Source organism: Porites lutea, chromosome 3, assembly GCF_958299795.1.
Source record: "Porites lutea chromosome 3, jaPorLute2.1, whole genome shotgun sequence".
Taxonomy (NCBI): Eukaryota; Metazoa; Cnidaria; class Anthozoa; order Scleractinia; family Poritidae; genus Porites; species Porites lutea.
Window position 1 is genome coordinate 8,517,191 of NC_133203.1, and position 21,849 is coordinate 8,539,039.

Here is a 21,849-nt window from a genome sequence, read left to right on the forward strand (position 1 = left end):
CATGCTCTGATTGACTCGCCTTGACCGAGCTATCTGGAGGTGCCGCTAAGAAGGCGACCTTACCATGGAAAAAGGGTGACCTGGCAAGGCGGATCACCATTCTAGCTGAGACGAATTTTCATGTAAATGGTTCGCCAAGTTTGGTAAGAAAAATGAAGAAAAGTTGATCCGCCCAGGGTAGCGCAGTCGGGTAGGCGGGTGACCCTTCCTCCCAAGACAAGTTTTCTCCACATAAAGGGGACGTAAGTTACCTTAAATGTATCTATTGAGGACTAGAAAGGGTATGGCCTGTGTACAGACCACGCCTCCCCTCAAGAAAAGTCGGAGAAGGGGCGTCTGTGATTCACCGTCGCTAATCGTGTATGGGGACAATTTGGGGACAAAATATGGGGATAAGAGGGAGCTTATCAAGATTTTTAGAGGACGTATACAGGTATTTTACACGAGCAACAAGCTCGGCGATCTTCGCGCTGAATGATCAGTGGCAGCACAAAAGGAGAATCATCGGGTGGGCCTTTGCCCTTCCCAATCCAATAATGACGTTCTAGTAAAGTATAAAGGTTATTTCAGATAGAGTATTGGTTATTAGAGCTAATCTGATTGAGTACGGTCGGAAAAACAAGTAATAAAAATCATCCATTGTTATCAAAGGATGGGAGTACAGTTCCGATAGAAATATGAGATGTGATTTCAATATCTGGAGAACTTGGCTGCGACATAAAGAAGATGACAATGATTTTGAAGGGGCAATGTCACAACTATTTTTTACCAGGTGTTTTTTGGGCAGGGCAGGAGCAGATACAAGCAACAAGGGGGGACAGCAAAGAGAGAGAAACTTTACCTATCTATGTACATTTGATTTGTGTCAGGCCTTCCTTCTTCCCTCTTCCCTCAACTCGTCCCTTCAAAATCTCCTCTCTCCTAACCCCTTAGGAAGGCATAAACTCAGGCTATCAAATTTAGTGAATAGTGTTTCTTAGTGTTGCGAAAATGACGCTGGTTAGCCTTCTTGTGTGGGTATTGTTCAGCATTTTTCAATCTATTCTTGTATTAGGTCATTTGGTGATCGCAAAAACAGAGCGCATTACAAATCTTTCGCATTAATGTAAGATTAGAGGAACTTCCCATCTACACCACCTACCCCTCCCCTAACCCTACATTTTGCCCAAAGTGAAAGGTTACTGTTATGAAAAGGGAGGGGTCAGTCTCCTTCGCAGCCGCTAAGGCCGGAGTAACGCAATGCTCCCCACCCCCACACTTTGGGGTATGTGAACAGTTTCCTATACTCGTTAACTGACTCACGCTTTTTAAAACGGCCGTTATCTGACCGGCTGTTTGTAGGTGGCGCTTTCTAATCTGCACAAGAGAATATTTCTTTATCTGGTAAAAAAATGATATAGGAGAGATGAGAGCATAAGATTCCCTCCCTAAAAATTATGGGATAAAGTCTTTTTATCCAAATATATTTACAACGTACACTAAACCCTAAACTATGGTTAGCATTAACCGATCAATATATTACTGTACTAAGATAATATAAAATACATTCGCAAATTCCATGTCTGTTTGCATTGGCGTTCTATTCATGGTGTGATGTCATCTTAGTCGCTTCTTCTTGGTTTTAGATCTTGCCCCTAAAGCAAAAACGAAAACAAAAAGCTTTCAAAAAATAGCGAAAAGATACGAAGCTTCAAAGTGATCTTAGAGTTTCAGAATAACGGTCGAAATCCGGAGAACGTTATAGGTAAAACAGTCCTTTGTAAGCTGCTTATTCTTACTTCCAAATACTTCAGACCTTCCTCATTACTTGGTTTAAACCTATACTTCGGAAAATAGCAAGCAGCAAAATTGAAGAGAAATCGCTATCTAGAAAAGCAAATAGCACATTGTGAAAGTACTGCTACGGACGCATATCATATCCACGGAAGCAAAAATTCAAATCACATTTTACAAAATAATAAACAGTACCACAGGAAAGTACTATTCAGTAGCTTTCATTTGAATGGTCACACTTAAGGATTTCATCCACCGACTCAAAAGTTAGAACCACCTTGTACAGCATATCAAACAGTACCACAGGAAAGTACTGCTCAGTAGCTTTCATTTGAATGGTCAAACTATAAGATTTCATCCAACAACGTAAGTTAATTTTGGAAATAATTCACTACTGTTTTACATTTACGTCCCCACCTTGTCTTCCTCGAAGGCGATCTCTCTAGAATGTCAAAAGAAGAAATAAAGACATGGCATAAGAAATGGAGTTTTAGCATTAGTAAGATCCCTCCCCCTTCAATGAAGCCACTCCTTTTGAAAAGTTACAATTTATTAAAACCCTCTTTCTCTCTTATATGCTCCTCCCTCTCATGGAAGAGAGAGTTGAAAAACAATCTGAACAATCCCTACTACGAAAAAACAAAAACAAAAGAAAAACAACAACAACAACAACAACAACAAACCAGAAGAAAACCTTAGCGAGCGTTTATATGGGAAAAAGAGTTGACCCCTTTGCCCGAGTCAAAAGCGCTCGTGCAAGCTCTGATTGGCTAAACGAACGCTCGTGCATACTCTTGTTGGCTCGTCTTGACCGAGTTGGCCCGACTGGGGGAGCTAAAGTGTTTATACAAAGAAACGTTGCCCGGTTAGGAGGGGTGACCCTACCATCTTAAAAGGGTCACCGTTCTAGACGAGCCTCCTTTTTGTTTCTCATATAAACGGTTCTCCACGATTTGTAAGGAAACGTTTTAAAAGTTGGCTCGCTCAGAGTAGCTCGGGTAGGCGAGTGACACTTCTACTCGGGACAAACATATAAACGGGTCTATGTTTCATAAATAACCCATCAATCCAAAAATAAAAGTGTGCTGAGTTCCTCGCTTCGAACGATACTTACCATATCTAGAGCTTCCAAAGCCTCGCTGATTGCTTGTTCTAAGCTAATCCTTGCTTTCTTGGCTCTAACACAAAGTAAGCTTTTGTTAGAATGGTTTGCAATTTAACTACATGTTTAATCTGGTTTTGATCTAACGTAGCCTGCGCGCTTGGAAGTAAGAAAACAGAAAGACTTGTTTCACTCAGCTTCGTTTACATGTGACACAGATTGAAAAAAGAGAGAGACAAATAAATACGTTTAGATAAGTAAAGAATAAAACTTTAATCTCTAGATAAGGAGTGAGTTTCAAAATAGCAGAAGCTAATCTGGTGGATGACCCCCAAAATACAATTACACACATAGCTCTAACGTGACGTCTGGTTAAAACTTCAAGAGCCACGCTTTCTTACACTAGGCGACGAGTTGCAGTAATACGTCGTGGTGATAAGTCACACCCTGTGCACAGGTCGGGGGACAAGTTGCGGCAACACGTTCTGGCGACAAGTCGCAACGACAAACAGATTAAATCAAATTCGCGCAAAATACACTTTGGCGGTGGCTTTCCATAACTATTCAAGACAACAATAGAAAAAACACAGCACTGAAGGTTGCAGCAAGAGCAGCAAGAGAGTGTTGAGGAGCATTAATCGCCAAAACATGTGGTTTTCCAACATTTTTCTTGTTTACGTGCTTAGCAACCATTCAATAATCTTGAGAAAGTGCACCCCGGGATGGCAGGGTTGTAAGTTTTTTTTTAACCCACCTAAGCAGGTTACCCCACCTACCTGGGGTCCCCCACCTCCATGTAAACAGGCCCTTAGGCTACAGTACACACGACGCGATTTGTCGCAGCACGTGTCGCCTCAATTAGTCGACGCGCTATTCCGACGCATTCCGTGCTATTAAGCAAAGGGTATACGCTTTGCAGTGCTTTACACCCGTTGTATTTTCTTGTCTAAAATCTTAAGAAATATAACAAAAAAATTCATATCTGTACCTGTATTTCTTCTTTCGAGATTTATCATCTAAAGTTCTCAGTCCGTCAGAAAGCGTTTTGAGTCTGTCTACTTCTACTTGGCTATATGTATTCTCACCAAACCACATGACCCAGCGCTGGAATTGAAAGTTAGAAAAAAAAAGTGAATGAACGCGTCGCGTTTACAATAGTACAATAAACGTTATTAAGTCTCCCAATAGGAATCTTTCGAACTAATTACAAATGTGATAAAAAAACATCTACACAACATATTTAATGACTCGTATAATATCATATATATTTTTTTATGCATCATGTAATATGTTTTTAGGGAAGAGACGACGATATGTCGGGTGCTGTTATCGATCAGGGTATCAAAGGAACGAGAAACTGTCCGAACTTGTCTTTTTTAATAACAAAAAAAAAACACCAAAAAACACCAAAAAAACATTCATGACATTACGCAGATTTTCAAAGAAAGCATGCACAGTCACGACGGCGTAACGTCTAGCCAGCCTGCAAGCAGTCTCTTATTTTTCTTTTATTTCTCATTTATTTCTGCTTTCACTCCCCGCGCGTGGCCCTGAGAAAAAAAGGACTGGACGTCCGCTCGCGGTCTAGCGCAGGTCTAGAACCGAACTGACCGATGGCAGGGCGACAAAGCTTCCCCGTTTCCTCTGACGTTGTGTTGTCTTTGCTTAATCTATCTACTGTTGTTTACGCGAAGAAGTAAAATGTGTTGTTACCTTTCCATCGTCCGGTCTTCCTTTTCCAACTTCACTAGCATCCACCACCTTTCCAGGCCACGAGGGTAGGCCACGAGCTTGCGCCCACACAATGTCACCGATCTCAAACTGCGGCTTAACGTTCGGCACTCGAGGCTTATCCAGATGTTCGTCCGCTGTGCTGGGTGATATGGAATTTGTCTTCACTGGGAGATAACGTTCCTGGTTGACCATCGCTATGGAGAAGTTTTCTACAAAAGCAATGTTAATTTTCCGCTTAAGGTGGATTTCCACTGTCGCGTAAATTTTTTATGCGTACGCACGTAAGTTTCACGCGCGCGTAAATAAAATTGAGGCAATGTACAAATTGTCGCGCGTAAAGGTAAAAGTTGAGCGAGTTTATACTTAAACGTTTACTCGCGGCCTTTCATAAATTAGAGACATCTAAAGCCACGTTCGCGGCAAACGGCAAACGTGAATTTGTACCAGGTGACCAAGTTTTCCCTTAACTTGTGCTTTACTGTTCATCACTTCTACCCCAAAATTAGCAGCCCCACTCTATTTTTGTCTATAACATTGCGACAGTGGAAATCCACCCTTAGTTATGCAATCTTGTTACATAATAGTGAGCTTTAGCAAAGAGGTCATTGAGGTCTTTTTTCCATTTTTGGATGGTGGTTTTGCCAAAATTTATACAAATCGTCTCTATAATGGTAAAGACGCTTAGAAATACAAGTTTGGGAGCGTCAAGTTGCTTTAAAATAAAAAAAAGACCTCACTTCCGGTTGACATGCGTCGCTCAAACGCGCCTTTGCTTAAGTTCCCTAATGCCCGGAGGCTCGGGCCCTAATGTCTGTAGCAAGTTTTAACTTGTGAGAACACTTCCGAGACCGCGCCACTTTCAGCGTATGCAGTCATTTCATTTTCGCAAGCTCACTCATGTTGATACCATGGTTACCAGTGTTTTTTTCTTTTCTCCCGTGCGGCGAATGAGTGCGACGGAGATGCTTCGGGGACGGCCGCATGCCAACGCGTCTTTGGCCGAAGGCCGAAGCTTGACCTGACCGGAATCGGAAACTGCGCATGAAAAGTCTTTGGAACCCATGGTAACTTATCGTTTGGTAACCTTTCGATTACATTTTTAGGTGATAACAACTTTTTTTGCGTCATTCTTAATGACATCGTCAATGTTTCTCATACACTTTACAATACATTTCCCTCAATTGTATGCCTGTGATATTAAAAGATTTAGCGTTTCCATGGGAAATTAAGCATTTCTAGCTTCAAGGATAAAACGGGAAACTTCGAAAAACACTTAGAGACGCTTCTGGACGTTCCTAGAACCTTGTTTTTGATAGAACCTCAAAAAACATCGATAAAGGAGGGAAGGTAAAAAAACAGTTTTGCATTAAAGTCAAAATTTCTAGTCAAATTGGATGATACCCGTAGTCACAAGACCAACCTAAGCGGACACTTACCGTCAACATGGGAAAACTGGAAACTCCAGTTGAAAAATCAAATAGTTCGGGCCATTAGGTATGGGAACGGACTGTGATTAGAGACCATACAATTTGCCACTTTTTTTAGTCTGTTGAGCTGTTTTGGACATACTTTGTAGCGGTTCGTTCTCTTACCATGTCAATTTCGCTTTCCATTTCCAGGTTGGTTTGTGTAAACGGTAAGCACCATTGTGATAAATTGAGGTTTCTGGGAAACTGCCCACCTACCCCTCCCCTAAGTTAACATTAACACTTACCTCTCGCTTAGGGCAAAATGATGGCTTAAGGGAGGGGTAGGTGGGCAGTTTCCCAGAAACTTAAATTGATCCCACCATTGGTTGCGCGTTTTACCACCAAATATTAGGCTGATTTAGCAACAGAACGGGAACGCCAGTTGACGACACGAAAGCGCGCGGAAAGGACTAAACGCTACTTCCGGTGCCCAATTTGCCGCTCTGCGATTGGTCAAGCCAGTTGGTTGATTTGCGTGCGCCGTCGTCAACTGACGTTCCCGTTCTGTTGCTAAATCAGCCTATTAATAAATACAGCTACTATACTGAGATAAATTGCTCTTTACAAATAACAAAAAAAAGTGGTTGGAGATAAATTGACGAAATATAACGATGAAAGTGCTTTACAGTTCATTAAACCCATCGACATTTGATGGGCGTAGGGATGGTAACAACCGGTTTCGCTACATTTCGAATTCGGTTTGTCCTACTTCGCAACAAATTCGCTACATATTACTTCCTGTAAACCACTGAAAATATTCCCTTCATTCCTCTAGGAAAAAAAAAATTTCTGAGTTCCAAAACCCTAACAATTTTCAGCTTTTTAGCCACTAATTGTTATGTCCGTTGAGCTTTAATTCTTTTGTGTTCCCTTGTTACCAACTTGCAGATTGCCAAATTTTAAGCAAGGGCAATCTTTTCACCTCACAGAGATAAGATACCAGTTTCTTACCAAGCAGTCCTTGATTTTCATTGGCTGAGACATCTCCGTTATAAGTCGAGTGACTCTGGTGCTTGTCGCTTATTGGCTTCATCCCAGCTGAATTTGATTGGTCTTCTCCAGAGTTAGATTCTCCTGAAAATGTGCAAGTTGCGCCCAACGTTTAACCCTTTAAGCCCCAATAATCACATACAAATTCTCCAAACTGATTTCCATACATTTCCTTCATGAATGAGTTGAGAGAATTTGATAAAAGATCAAAGCATTTTCTCTTAGGTGATCATTTTGTTAATTCTCATAACCTCATCTCTTGACATTGTATGGATATCGTTAGGAGAAAATTGATGTTGGTCACTATTGGGACTTAAAGGGTTAAGTAGTGGTTAAAGCTACTGGATCTTAATATGAAAAACAAGGAGACCAATTTAATGACATCTATGGAGCAGTGCGTTTAATAAAGCTATCCACACAAGCTTTCTGTGATGTAGCGATAAGTAAATGTTTGTGGATGATATCCTAAAGTGTGACCATTCAAATGAAAGCTACTGAGCAGTACGTTCCTGTGGTACTGTTTATTACGCTGTACAAGGTGGTTCTAACTTTTGAGTCTGTGGATGAAATCCTAAAGTGTGACCATTCAAATCAAACTTCTGAGCAGTACTTTTTATCTTCTTTTACACTGTTAATGAAGTTTCTTACTTTCGAGATCTTCAAGTTTGGCAAACGACGCCAGTCTCCGGGTGGTAGTATTTCATAGTATGCGATTTTTTGATTGCATTAAAGTTGAACTTGAACTTGAAATCTAAAGAGGGTCATCAAAATTCTCTCTTACCTCTTCTGCATTCATCATCGTGATCACAGTTGTTATAGTTGCTACCCGTTTTTCTGTTTGCATTTTCTTCCCCTGTTTGATGGTTTACAGGGGAAGATCGCTCGTTTTTTGGAACCGCAGAATCCTCTTCATCGTCATCATCCTCGTCGTCATCATCGCCATCGTGGTCCTCCTTACGCTCTGGACTGCAATAGGCTTCTATAGCCTCACAAGACCTCTTGAGCCCCAGAAGGGGATTAGCTTCGTAATACGCCGTTTCATCAAATTTTGACTTTTTGGCTGGATCGTTACTTTCACTGTAAGGTCGTTTCAGGGTACACGACATTTCAGAAGATGGAGTGTTTGATGGTGGATGGCATTCTGAAGTATTCGTTGTTTGAGTTCCAGAGGGTACTGCCTCCACGCTGCTCCTATTACTTACAAGTGGCGAGTCTGATTTTGGAGATCCTCGACAGCCAGAGGGCGACTGATTGAGCGGGGGTAATGGCGAATTTAATGGCGATGACACGCCTGGGTGCCTAGGTGACTGAATGCAGTTTGAACTAGATGTTCTTGATGTTATTCCTGACGAATTTGACTCTGCACAGGTGGTTTTGCTAGTTGTGAGAGATACCGAGGTTCCTGAATTTGTAGCACTACAGCTGTTGCTGTTGCTACTGCTGTTACTGAGGCTACTGCTGCTGCTGCTACTGCTCAGGCTACTACTGCTACGGATGCTACTGTTATCTGGAGTGCTGCACCTTCTTTGACTGGTTGCTGCCGCAGATGTACTTTTGGCTCCACTACACCACGATGGCACCGAGCCGTGAGTGACCCCTGATGCATCCAGTCGTTGGTTATTGTGACTTGCACTGGAACGACTTGAGGGTGGCGAAAAGGCACTATCAGGGTGGGTCTTCGAAGTGCTCTGGGAGTGACCCGCCACACTGGGATTGGTCCCAAATGGCACTAGCATCGGAACATAACCCTGAACACTCCCTCCTCCCTGAGAATCGAGATTTGTCCCAGAGCTGTGCTGATGGGTTGTGGTGACTGAAGAAACGAGGCTACTAGACGTTGATGTCGTAGATGACGTGGAAGAAGGATTTGTACTCGAACCAGGATTTGCGAAATTTACAGAGAATGGGAAACGAGGGCTGCCGATTTGGCCAAATGCAACATAAGGCATAGCAGCCACGACAGCTGTCTGAGGATGCGTGTTTGCCGATCCAATGTTACTTATCGTCGATGCTTGAGAAGCGTATGAGCTTGGTTTTACTGTATTGATTGGATACTTAACAGAGTAGTCGGCAATGTTTAACAAAGCTGGCCCTAACTGACCGTTTCCGCTGGCTTGAGAGTGCAAGGAGCTCATTGGAACCATCCGTTGGGCAGCAAACTGCACTGGAGTGCCTCCTTGAACAGCCCCTCTTGGTAAAAACTGCGTGTAAGCACTTGCCAAATGTGCCAAAGTCTGGGAAAATCTCGGGGATGCAGCTGGCGCGATAGGTACAAACGATTCATACGCGGCTGCGATTGCTGCATTTTGATTACCGTAGGGGTACGACGCGACTGGCGCAGCTGTTGCTGATGGAGATGTTGCTGTCGTGGGTACAGACTGGGCTGTCTGGTTAGCCTGTGTAATTGCTGTAGGCATCACAATACCCAGCATGTAAGGGTTTGTTGGATACAAGGCGGTTCCGGGAGCATTTGATGACACAGGCTTGCCAGCATTAGTTGCGGCCAGAAACGTTGCGGGGATGGCACCTTGATAAAGTGCACCGTGAAGTTGATATGGCCCTTTTAACTGGCTAGAATCCACATTCATCTGCAATACTTGGCCTCCATTCCCTTGGAAGAACACGCCACCCTGTCCTTGAGAAGAAGCAAGCTGCAATGAAGGAATTTGTGAAGCCACAGATGTATTTGGCACTTGCCCATAAACATTAGCTGACGATGGTGGTACATGAGCTGTAGCCTGAGCCATGATGGATGTCTGGACAATTGGTGGTTGGCTAGTGCTGCTGGAAATGGAAGTTGGGCTATAAAAACTGCTCCCCGCGTTCACAAGTGGATATCCTGTCCCTGCTGATTGCGACCTGTTAGATAGACCATGTTGAGGAACGGCTGGTGGAACATGAATTGGGGCAACACCTTGTACCACTGCTGTCGCAACCTTGGCCATTTCTTTGGAAGCCACAGTCTTGCTTCGAGAGGAAGAGGCTGCCTGTTGCGAAGTCTTTGAGCTGTGGCTTGTTACCGCGTGACCGGTTCCAGGCGTGGAAGTGTTTGTGCTTGGAGATGAAACAACACGATTTACTGGACCCTGGTCCTTTTTGATTGCATCTTTCAGAACACTATGAAACAATGCTGGAACAACTGTAGTGCTCGGTGAACATGTAGGTGTCGATAGCTTACCAACAATTTTAGTTGCAGTTGACTCCACGGACGAAACAGTGGCAGTACTAGCCACAGCTTGCAGTCTCTGAGAAGTGTTACTAAATCCTGTCTTTGATACCCCTGACGGCATAGATGATTTTGAAGCAGCAGCTGCTTTGAGAGTTGCTGCAACCGTTTTCCTGCTGCTGTAAGATTTTGCTGGCTTGTTGCCACGAGGAGCAGCAACCTTTGGAGTTGATTTGACATCAGGAAACTTGTTGGCATTGCTGACTGGTCTTGCACCTTGTTCAGTGGCTGGTATGGGCGTGGTGCTTGTTGTTACAACCACTGTTAAAGAACTTGACACAACTGTCGCCTTACTTGGGGCCTTGCCGCTTGGTGCCAGCACTGTCAATGAACTGCTTCCTGTACCAGAGCCTAGTGAAACAGAAGACTTCACTAAGGTAGCCTCTGATGGCGTTCTGGCAGGTAACTGCGCTGTTACTACCATAGTGTTTTGAGAACCAACAGTCTCAGTGCCAGAACCTGATGATTTCGAAGCCTGCATGGTAGCCATGCCTGTTGATCCTGCTACTACTGGGATGGTGAAAGAAGAACTAGTTGCCACACTGCTTACTACCACACTTGGTTTTGATGACTGGAGGGATGCTGCTGTTAATGGTGTACTACTTGCAGCACTTGTCACAGCGGTGCTAGCTCTTCCCAACATGGAACTACTCAGGCCCAATGTTCCAGCGCTGGGGTTGAAGAGTTTAGAATTGCTCACTATTGTTGCAAAGCTGGGAAGAGGTCCTTGCTCAACAGTAATGTTGGTCGGTACACTCTGGACAGGACTGTTGAGCACGGAACTTGGAACAGGCAAGGGAATGTTGTGCAAAGGTGATGTAGGTCGATCAAGGTCTGATTTAGAAACAGCAACCCTCCTTGGCTTTGACAAAGCATTTCGAGGTCTCCCTGGGCCTGAAAAGTAACACACCACCATTAAAAACTTTGTAGGCGAAATTTGGGTACGTGGGTAACATGCAATGTTAACATCCAATGTTTTAACTTTTACCATTCAGTTGAAAAGACCCAGCACACTTCCACCAAGGTACAATAGTACAGTGTAAGTAGATGGCTGTCTGGTCTTTGTCTACCTTTGGTTATTTCAGGCAGCTGGTACCATTTATTATGCTTTAAATAGTTGTTTTTAGTTCTATTTTCAAAGTATATCTTACTTCTAGTACAATAAAGACTGTTGTTGTCGTCAATGTTGTTATGTACGTCTGGGGATAAAATTCTAATGAGTTGCCATTCAAACAAAAGCTACTGAGCAGTACTTTCCTGTAGTACTGAGAAAGCCTTTGAGGAAGACAAGGTGGGGACAAAAATTTAAAACAGAAGTGAATTATTTCTGAAATTAACTTGCGTCATTGGATGAAATCTTATAGTTTGACCATTCAAAGGAAAGCTACTGAGCAGTACTTTGCAGTGGTACTGTTTATTATGCTGTACATGGTGGTTCTAACTTTTGTGTCTGTGGATGAAATCCTAAAGTGTGACCATTCAAATGAAAGCTACTTAGCAGTACTTTCCGTACTGTTTATTATGCCATACATTGTGGTTCTAATTTTAGAGTCTGTGGATGAAATCCCAAGGTGTGAACATTCAAATGAAAGCTACTGAGCAGTACTTTCCTGTATAAGTGTTTAAGCCATGTTTGTAACATGAGCAACAGTGTTTTATCTTGAGCCAAGGGCAAGAGATTTTATGGGCTTATATTATCAGGTAAGAATGATTTACTTTGCATTAAGATTTCCTGCATTTTGTTCATTCTTTGAGTAATCTTAAAAGAAACATGTATGCACTTGCAATTAAATCTTTCTCATTCACTGATGATCATTCTTCTTTATCACCAATAATCCTAAGGTTTGTGACTATTTTGGCCCATGAAACTGTAGATTTACAGACACTCATTAAACATCACTAATTCTTTTGTGTTTTCTTCACAAATGGCCTTAAATGACATCTGAGTGCCCAGTTTTGAGGAAAAATCACATAATTCGTAAAACAAATTGCACCAGAGACCTTTCCTATTGCACAATCTGCCCTTAAAATGCCACATAATTTCTCATTATTTATCCAATCCTATCAGGCAGCCTAACAAGTCATAAATGGATTTTTGCAAACACTCAACAAGGGCACGCGTGCAAAACGTCTGCGCATGCACAAGGTCTCTATTTTCAATAATTAAAATTTGCAAAATCTTCCCCATTTAAATTGAAAAACATTTAGGAATGTTTGATATGTTTAATGGTTTGCAGCCGGTTCTAGTATTAAGCACAACAAAAAATTACTTAAACTAACTTAACTAACTAACTGGTAAAGTCGTCCAGTACAAGGTTTTTCCGTCCTTGTTTTTCCACTTAGCATGCATTGGTCATTTTTGTTGTTCACATTGACCGAGCTCAGCAACATGATGACCAAAACAGCAACAATGGCTACGGCGAAGTGCTGCCAGAGCGAGCGTGGACTTTCAAACATGATTTTCGCCTTTGGTGCAAGGAGGAAAGTATGTGGTGCAGAAGAGAGAAACTAAAGCAATTAATAAACTTTGTGTTCGTGAAATTCTAAGTTTATCTTTCGTGTGTGGAGCTTACTTTTTTGAATTTCGCGGCCGGAATCTAGTTTGTTTTGGTATCGCGTATAATTTTGAACGCATGCGCACTGCGTTTTTCACGCGTGTCCTCAACAAGGTACATCCTGTGTGCATGTGTTGTTAAAATACCATTAAATTACAACTAGAAATTCACCTCTTTTCTGCCCCAAAGTTGAGCCTGAAGGCAACTTGCCATCATTAGATTGCGTTGTTGCTAACTCTTCAGCTTTCTTGAGGTTACCAGTATCTATGTGGTCTGTAAGACAGTGTTTACATCCTGACTTTGAGGGTTGAGGTGTGGAACCAACAGGAGTTGGCTTGCTAGGTATTCTCGCATCAAAGTTAAAAACTTTGTGAACAAAGAGTGGGCAATCCAGTCCACATTTACAAGTGCCTTCTGTTTTCAGATACTCAATCACATGGTCCAGAGATCTGAGACGACTATTGTTTGGACTGAAACGGAAATAAAATATTTTTAAGTTTTTCAGTTAGCAGCATAGGCCCAGGAGGGGTGTGTGTGTGGGAGGGGGGGGGAGAGGAGGAGGGTGGCATTACTCAGTTATAACAGAGATGAGGGGGGGGGGGTGAAAAAGGCCAAATTGCTATGACCCAAATTGTTCTATTAGTCTGAAGCCAGATCCTAAAAAAGCCAAGAAACCAGGGAAAGAACTTTTTCACTCTGCATAAAAATCAAAATAGACAAAATCCAAAAGTGTTACCATCCAAATGCATCTCCTCTGGCAGAACTTATGCAGAGAACTATTTTTCTTAGGATATTTTGACAAAAAACAATTTTAAATGTTTTGGTTAATTTTTTATACTTTGGTGACTATCAGGTGTGAAAGGTTTAAACAAACTGAGACCAGTTACTCAGATGCTGGTTAGTATCCCATGGTTAAAAGTTTAACCCTGGATTTGGTTTACAGTTAATTGTGACCACTTTGGACTGTCATTTTATGTTAACATAACAGGCCAAGGCCTCTGAGAAAAGGCTTTAAAACGTATCATAAGTTCCAGTTACATGATCCTAGAAAAGAAAATTAATTTTGTTTAACATTTTTTTCTCAACCATGGGTTTAAGTCGACCATCTTTCAAGAGACCTGGCCTGGGTTCCAACTCAAGATCTGTACCTGCAAGCATTTAGTGACAACACAACAAGCCAGGAGCAGATAGTTCGCCCAAATAGTGGCCAAAGAAAAAAAAAAACTAACAATAATAAACTGAAATTTCTTTGAGGAAAAATAACTTGTTCAAAATTCCTTTTTGGGCAAAAATTTTGATTACTTTTGCTCAACTCCTTACATAACATTGCACAAAGTGTCTTTTTTCTTTCTGGGGACCAATATTTAACATCTGGGAACCATGTTTGGAGCACTGTAGAGAAACATATAATTTTACCATCTTGTGGTCTAGGAGATACTTGAATGGTTTTCAACTAGAGAAACAAAAACCCAGATAACAATTCATTCCTGGATCAGGGGTAACCAGCATTCAAACAAGATTCTCTGCCTCAATCTTTCATCATCAAGAAATAAACAATGACATGTATGTAACGTGAATTTTGAGGAAATATATGGGTAAAATTTTGACAGTTTCCCAGATGACAAAGGTTTGCCACTACTTAATGTGCCGCAATCATAAATTTACAGCGATGTCTAATCTGATACAAATGTTTCGAGTAACCCGGGCTCAAGAGATCTGCTAAAAAAATGTAACACAACATCTGGAAACCTCATAAAACCATAAAAATGAACAGCTAGTTAGGCGAAGTATAAAATGAAATAGACCAAACGTTTGAGCTATGAGCCGCCAACGGCAAGCGACGAAACGACAGAAAATGCTCACGATATTAGAAATGAGTGTGTGTAAATTTATCTCGACATTGGACGAATGCAAATTAGAAAATGAAGGTCATAAGTTCGAAGTTAATTTTAAATAATAAAGGATTGCTACACAAATAATGCCTAAAAACTACCCAATTATTTGACCCTAGTCGCTTGAAATTAGTCTTACTTTATTTAGAATGTCGTATCAATGTCAAAAGAACAAAATTTCTGAGATGGCAACGAAATCTTACCTGATGTATAAAATGGAACCGTTTTCTGAGATGCGACTCCAGCCTCGTGGAATTTCAATGCACTTGGGTCCATCGATAACTTGTTCACTTTCGCCTGACTTACTACTCATTATAATCCATGAAAATGTGTTACCTTCCTAATTGAGTGTCCGAGCCAAAGCTCGAAGAAATACACAACGTGACATTAAGCCAACAAAGGACTTGTTCGTGTTCGATATCCAACACAGACGACCAGAAGTTACACACAGCTATAACGCGGTACTTGCGAATTAACACGTTAAGTATGATCTCCAGTAGCGCATAATTCACCAGATACAAAGCAAATGTAGCGTTCTCAAGTCAGCACGTCGGCAAAACTCCCAATAAGTGATGCTTAGGTGCTTGTATTTACATGTGAAAAGATAATTCTTCACCAGAAAAAGACCGCCATGTTGGATATGCGTGTCGCATTGTATTTTCTTTAATGTGACCGCTGAACATTTCTTCATTGGAAAAATGCTGGCTCAAAAACTCGCGAGTTTTTTACAAGGGAGGAGTACCTCGTAACAGCCATCGCCATACCGATGCCGCAAATCAATGTTCTAAAAAAGGACTTGAGGCACAACAAAAAATATAAAGGAAAAAGTAAACAAACAAAAACCAAAAAAAACAAGACAAAACAAAATAAAGCCACAAAAGTAAGTAACAAAAAGGTATTTTAATATTTTTGCTTTACAACCTCCTCCCGCCCGACACACGCAAGAACAACATATGGTGTACAGATTAAGACAATAAACATTGTTTTGTCTATATGCGGTCCATAAACCTTTGCATAGTACAGGTACTTTTCGCTTATTAAGATTTTACTAAAAAATTGAATTTTTTTTGAATTTATTTCCCCTTAGCAGTGAAAAAATTATGGTCACTTGCCGGATCAATTTAAGTTTCCGGGAAACTGCCCCCCTACCCCTCCCCTAGCTCAACGTTAACATTTGGGTCTCACTTGGGGCAAAATATTGGGTTAGGGGAGGGGAAGGTGGGCAGTTTCCCAGAAACCTGAATTGGTCCCACTTGCCGAAGTCCCATTATAAAGTTATTTTCATTTAGAGTCCTAAAGTGTGACATCATAAAAACTTTAAATTTGTGAAATTATGGGATTTTACAGAGTATTATGAAAGAACAACATCCAAAAGGCCTAATTGCCAAAAAGAAGCATTCCAAGGCAAATTGTCTTTGAGATATTAGCCCGGTTAATGCTCTGATGACTCCATATAGAAATCCTTCTAAATTTGACTCAGTTCACAACTTTAGGAACTGAATCAAATTTAGAAGGATTTGTATGGAGTCATCAGAGCGAAACGGGACTAGTATCTCTGAGACAATTTGCCCTACAATGCTAGTTTTTGGCAGGTATGCCTTTCAGATGTTTTTCTTTTAAAAGATCCCAACATATCCCATAATTTCAAATAATTAATTTTTATGACGTCATCACTTTAGAACTATATTAATTTTATTCACCTTTGTTTAATGGTCAACTTGTATCAAGAGATGAATGGTGAGGGTATATAATTAGTCTAGGATAGGGGGCTGGTCGTTTTACTTGTGAGGAAGCCCAGCCACTTTGGAGCCTGTGAGTAAGCTCTTCATCTTGAGCGACAAACAAAGCAAGCTGCGAGAAAATGCACAAGCAGGCAGTGAAATCGCGAGGGGTGGAGAAAAAGGGGGAGTTCTCCCTTTCTTTCCCTGCCTCTCTCTTTTGCGACTCCTTCAAATGAAGAGCTTGCTTGCAGGCTTTCCATTTTGAAAAAGCCTAGAAGATCTTCAAACTCACTCTCTGCTTCATCCAGGCTTTTTAGAAATGCCCCATCCCATATAAATTTTACATATTGTGAAAGTGACCCCTCACCCGATTGCTGTGGAATATTCTAGCTACAAATCGTGCCCAATCAAGTTCATCACATACTACAAATCCGTGCTTACTATTCACGGCTGTTACATTCAATTTCAGTAAATGCGAGTTACCGCTTTATACTACTTTCATGAAATTTATTAAAATGTCCCCAAGGACTAATGCTTCCTTGTCTGAAAATGACCCCCAAAGCCACATAATTTTGAAATGACCCCACAACAAAATGGCCACCCCTCCCCCCACCCTCCCAGGTAATAAATGATCAGTCCCAAGCTGAAGGGTGAGATGTTTGGTGCCTGAGTTATAAAAGGGTTGCATAAATATTCAACTGAACTCGTTCTGGTATAGACAAATGGTTTTAGAATCCAAGCATTATGCACTCACCCTACAATTCCAAGAGTACCCCTGCAGCTTTACCCCTAGCTTGTGTGCTAAGCTTTCAGAAGAATGTTTGAAACACAGGTTTCCATACAGTGGGCATCAACATTCAAAGCCACTTAAACAATCAAACACCTTGTTTTAAAACATTAAAATAATGTTATCTTTTATTTTGCCACACCTCTTCCTTAGAAAGGCTACAAACTAAGTTTGCAAAATACCTTTACTAATATATTTTGTCATTTTATGATTTACAATAATATTTATTTAACGACCCAGTTGCACATGACAAATTGACTGAAATAACTGTGCCAAAAATAAAATGCATCTTTCTCTACGTACATTTTATTATTCCAACAAACACCCAAAACACTCACAATAATAACTATTAACCCCAAACAAGTATATTTACGCTTCATATCCATCATGTCATTTTATAAAATTGATATTATTGGTGAGAATTAAAGGGACAATAATGTATCATATTGAGTGTTGCACATATTAGGAGGTATATTAGGTGTATTATTGCCATATGAAGTTATGAATATTTCCCTCAAAATAACAAGATCTTGTGGCCTTGTTTTGATACAAAGCAAAAGCAGAAGATCATCTCCATGCAGGATTTTCACCTGGTCAAATGTGGTGAATTTTACTGATTCCAAATAAAGATGGTTTGTAAACTCGTGTAAAGCTAGCATGGAAGGTGACAAAACCAGTAAAGCCAACTGAAAATAGAAAATGACAGGACTCAAAAGAAACATTATTTACATTTTTTCTTAAAGTTACAAGACACAGATTACCACTATAGACCAATCTTATCTGTAAAGATTGCAAAGATTAGTTTAGGCTGTGGTTTAATTTTATCCCTGGTTTAAATTTCATTTTCCTTTGTTTTTAGGTATGGTAGTGTTTGATAATGTGTTTGAAACAAAGGAAAATAAAATTCAAATCATGATAAAATTGAATCACAACATAAACACACGCAAAATATCAGGAGAGAGCTTTTCTGCGAAAAAGAAAAAGCTATCTAAAAAACCATTGCTATGGTTATATACTAGATCCAGGGTTGTCATTAAGAGCCGGGGGCCGGAGATTTTCCCCGGCTACTAAGAGAGTGGCCCCCGGCTACTTTTATGGGAAAATAGAAGAAAAATAGAACCAAAAGAAGTCCCTAGCCATTTGATTCCCCGCCTACTTGTTGTATTTACCCGGCAACTTGAAATCTTAGTGACAACCCTGTAGATCACACCTTTAACAGCAAAAAATATTAATCATAGAACATTACTGCAGCAAGCCCAATGCTCTGAACTTAATACAATATATGTAAACAAAATCTAGGGTACCCAGCATACTGAAACTTCTGCTTATAAGCCGCCCCCCCTCCCCCCTCACTATAAGTCCCCCAAGTTATCGGCCACCTCTTGAATTGAAAGGAATCAAAATTTATCACATTTTAAAGCTTAAAAAAGCCAGTAAATTCAAAAAGTCTTTTGATCAGCACTAATAGGAAGCTTGTTTTGAGATAAAGCCCCCCCCCCCACCCCATTTATAATCCCTCCTAAAACCCCTTATGAAGTTGTATAAGCCCAGTGCTAATAAGCAATATTTAAGTGGAAGTTACGGTATGAGATTTATGCGGAACTAAGATCTCTTAGTCACCCAAAACCAGGGATACTGTGTGATTCCAGAACACAGCCCCGCTGTGGTGGTTACTGCACCTACTTCCATCCTGTTTGTACCCCAATTAAAACTCAATGCCAACTGTACCAACAGTAAACACTGACTGTATATACTTTTTAAAATATTGTAATTAAAAGATTTGAATCTACTGACATGTAGGCATAATGATTAAAGGATGTAACTTACCGATAAAATAAATAAATGGGACAGCACCAGGAAGGAGGCCATAAAATGGTAGTTCAAACATGATAAAAGCTGTTAACTGTTCTGAAAGGGAGAGCCTCCGACCTACAAAACAACGGTAGAGTTGGGACTCTGTATGGGATACAGTAACAACCTGTGACTAAGAAACTGGTTTTGAAGAACCTGTTAGTCTAAAATTTGCCAGTTAAGCACCCTCCATAAAAGAACCTGTTTAGCCTAAAAATATTTGAATTACAGGTTCTTAAATATTTCTTTTCTCAAAATAAAATCTAACAAATTGTGTACACTTGGGCAAATAAGATAAGTCAACAATCAGGATCCTCTTTTGAGTGATAGGTGCCTGCCTTATCATTCCAACAGCAATACTAATTGAGTATACAACTTTTATAGAGGAATAACCTGAAGGCCTCTACAATTTATGTTTTTTTTTTCAGAAAATAAGTTAAGAACCTTAATAGCCAAAATTTGTGCTAATTACCATTTCAAAATGTAAGAATCTGTTTAGGCTAACTTTGGAAAATGAAGGTTCTTAGTCGAGGGTTTTTACTGTATTCATTACAGCAACTGTGGGTATTTCAAAATATTGACAATGGAAGAAAAACAGATATCAGCACTCAGGTAAAGAGGCATCCAGGATTCACAAGGGATCCCACCTTCATTAGTGGGATACCTACTCAGGATCATGGCTCCCACCTGGGATCTCAGGTGGTATTGGTAAGATCTCCCGGACCTCTCCCGCCAGTGACTCCCTCTTCCCACCCAGGATCCTAGGTAGGACTGGCAGGATCCCACCTGTCCCACTTGGAACTTTCACTTGGAGATTTCATGATAATAAATATCTATAATTAAAATTTAATTAATTATATTAGTGAAGTTAAATTAATGAAAAAGGTGAATGATGGAAAATATCTCTAGGAAGGAAAAGGTTACAAATAGTGAGCTTTATGTTAGTTTAAAAAGGTGACCAATAACATTCAAAACTGAAGTCAAAGTACAATAACCTGAGTTTAATTTTGACCTTTAACATATTTATAAGTGTATATAACCCATAAGTGTTGAGAAGTAATCTTCAAAACTTACCAAACAACTTAAATACAAATCCACTGACATTTAATCCATAAATCAGAAGCACAGTGATGCTTGTCCACAGAATACAAAAGTTGAAATCATCAGAATTAATCCTGTAAATGTTAACTAATGTTAGTTCCAATTGCATCGCTGTATATTGCTCATTACTGGTTCACATATTAGATCAGGTGATTAATTTTACAATCCTCATGATCATCACTATATATACCTAAAGAGAGTGTAAAAATACTAATACAATAAAATTCCACAAATAAGCCCCTCCAAATATAAGCCCTGCAAACTGGTAACGCAAAAACCCTCTGTTAAATCGCCCCTCCAAATATAAGCCCCCCCACTGCCTGGGGCTTGTACTTGGAAAAATGCCCTCAAATACAAAGTAAAACAAAGCAAAAACGGTAAATTTACTTCCAACTGTAAGGCTAGCCCAATTGATTTTGAAACGCAAATTTCCCTCCGTAGATAAGCCCCTCCGAATATTAGCCCCCCCAAAATAAGCCCTTCAAAAAGGGCCTTTGAAAAATATAAGCCCTGGGGCTTATTTTTGGAATTTTATGGTATTCACTTACACCACAAGAGCTACCATAACAAGGAGCAACATCAGCCATGCATAGTTGACTTGATAATACACCAAGTTGTGGCCAAAATTTTCAGTTGAGGTACTACAGCGGCCACTGAGGCACATACTGAAGAACCTCTTCCATGGACGCAGAGCAAGTGGAGGGAGGAATTGAAAACTACTGAAAGATTCTGTGGGGGAATTTTTTTCCTTGTATGGTGGAGGGTCTTCCATCAACAAACTGAATAGGCCAATATTGCTCTGTTTCTTAAAGTTTCCATCCCCAAGATCAAGTGGTGTTGTATCATATGATGGGGGAGGTCCAAGTGGAATCTTCTTCATGTCTGCAGACATAGTGTGCATAAAGGCAGTATTATGGAAATCAATTCAAGACTTTCATCCTAAGAAAAATAAAAATACTCTTAATCAAATTCTGTTTTCTTCAACCTCACTTTGCTAAATTTCTTATATACAGTCAACCTTCCATAGGCGACCACCCAAAATACAAAGATTAAGACTAACTAACTTACTAAATTTTAGTGATCGCTTACAGGAGGTGGTCGCTCATGAGAATTGAAAAACAGGGGTCTTTTCCGAGAAGAGGTCCCATCTCATCTCTACCTTATGTAAGCTAAATCTGTCAGAAATTCAATCTAATGAAAACAATAAAAACTAATTTATCTGTAAAAAGAAAACATTGAGAACATTATTAGGAAGGAAGTTTCAGAAGCCCTTCTGGGTAGCATTCTAGGTAGCAATTTTTTTCGATGACACGGACGATTTTATAAATAGCCTTTTAACTCAAAACAAAGAGCATTGTACATAAAAATTCATTCCCTGCTGTCTTCCTAGTCAGCATCAAATAGTGCAAATTCGTTTTAAGTTTTCTTCACAAAGCACCATTGCTACATACGAAAACGATGAAATAAATAGGGGGTAAAGATCATGACTACAAAAACAAGTCCCTACTTACTTCACCCAGAGTAAATCTTCCTTGCAGTAACTAGCAACGAGGGTGCAAATCCATGCTATTATATGAAGGGAAAAAAAACAAAAACTCCTCGTTCGATTAAATCATTCAGTCAGGCTGTTTACGTTGATTCACAGTAT

General features: G+C 40.4%; 2 protein-coding genes across 3 annotated transcripts in view; both read right to left on the reverse strand.

Annotated features, from left to right (window-relative positions):
- The window catches only part of LOC140930370 (uncharacterized), a 16,693-nt gene extending 1,305 nt beyond the window's left edge, over window positions 1–15,388 (reverse strand). Inside the window, exons 1-9 of the mRNA XM_073380053.1 lie at window positions 14,945–15,388; window positions 13,021–13,319; window positions 7,850–11,188; window positions 7,030–7,152; window positions 4,589–4,818; window positions 3,864–3,979; window positions 2,888–2,951; window positions 2,191–2,215; window positions 1–1,634 (exon numbers count right to left, since the gene is read on the reverse strand). The exon at window positions 1–1,634 is cut by the window's left edge and continues 1,305 nt beyond it. Of these exons, the coding sequence (XP_073236154.1) occupies window positions 1,597–1,634; window positions 2,191–2,215; window positions 2,888–2,951; window positions 3,864–3,979; window positions 4,589–4,818; window positions 7,030–7,152; window positions 7,850–11,188; window positions 13,021–13,319; window positions 14,945–15,054 (4,344 nt within the window). The 5' untranslated portion in view covers window positions 15,055–15,388 and the 3' untranslated portion in view covers window positions 1–1,596. The remainder of the gene's footprint in view (window positions 1,635–2,190; window positions 2,216–2,887; window positions 2,952–3,863; window positions 3,980–4,588; window positions 4,819–7,029; window positions 7,153–7,849; window positions 11,189–13,020; window positions 13,320–14,944) is intronic.
- A 1,958-nt stretch (window positions 15,389–17,346) lies between these two features.
- On the reverse strand, window positions 17,347–21,841 carry LOC140929341 (uncharacterized). 2 transcript variants are annotated; one of them, XM_073379140.1, is made up of 5 exons: window positions 21,713–21,841; window positions 20,750–21,140; window positions 20,175–20,275; window positions 19,077–19,178; window positions 17,347–17,935 (listed from the first exon to the last, which is right to left on the reverse strand). In XM_073379140.1, exons 2-5 carry the CDS (start codon window positions 21,100–21,102, stop codon window positions 17,844–17,846), a joined length of 648 nt encoding a protein of 215 aa, XP_073235241.1. In that variant the 5' UTR covers window positions 21,103–21,140; window positions 21,713–21,841; the 3' UTR covers window positions 17,347–17,843. The 2 variants fall into 2 exon arrangements, with proteins under 2 accessions (XP_073235241.1, XP_073235242.1); XM_073379141.1 differs by having other exon boundaries at window positions 20,750–21,083; window positions 21,713–21,839.
- Window positions 21,842–21,849: the final 8 nt, after the last annotated feature.

What these genes read in the sequence shown, in the direction of transcription:
- LOC140929341 (XM_073379140.1), bottom strand. Translation starts at nt 21,102, where the DNA reads ATGCACACTATGTCTGCAGACATGAAGAAGATTCCACTTGGACCTCCC. An exon ending in GTTATGGTAGCTCTTGTGGT is followed by an intron (nt 20,276 to 20,749) that starts GTAAGTGAATAC and finishes TAACATTTACAG; the next exon opens with GATTAATTCTGATGATTTCA. An exon ending in ATTTGTATTTAAGTTGTTTG is followed by an intron (nt 19,179 to 20,174) that starts GTAAGTTTTGAA and finishes GTTGTTTTGTAG; the next exon opens with GTCGGAGGCTCTCCCTTTCA.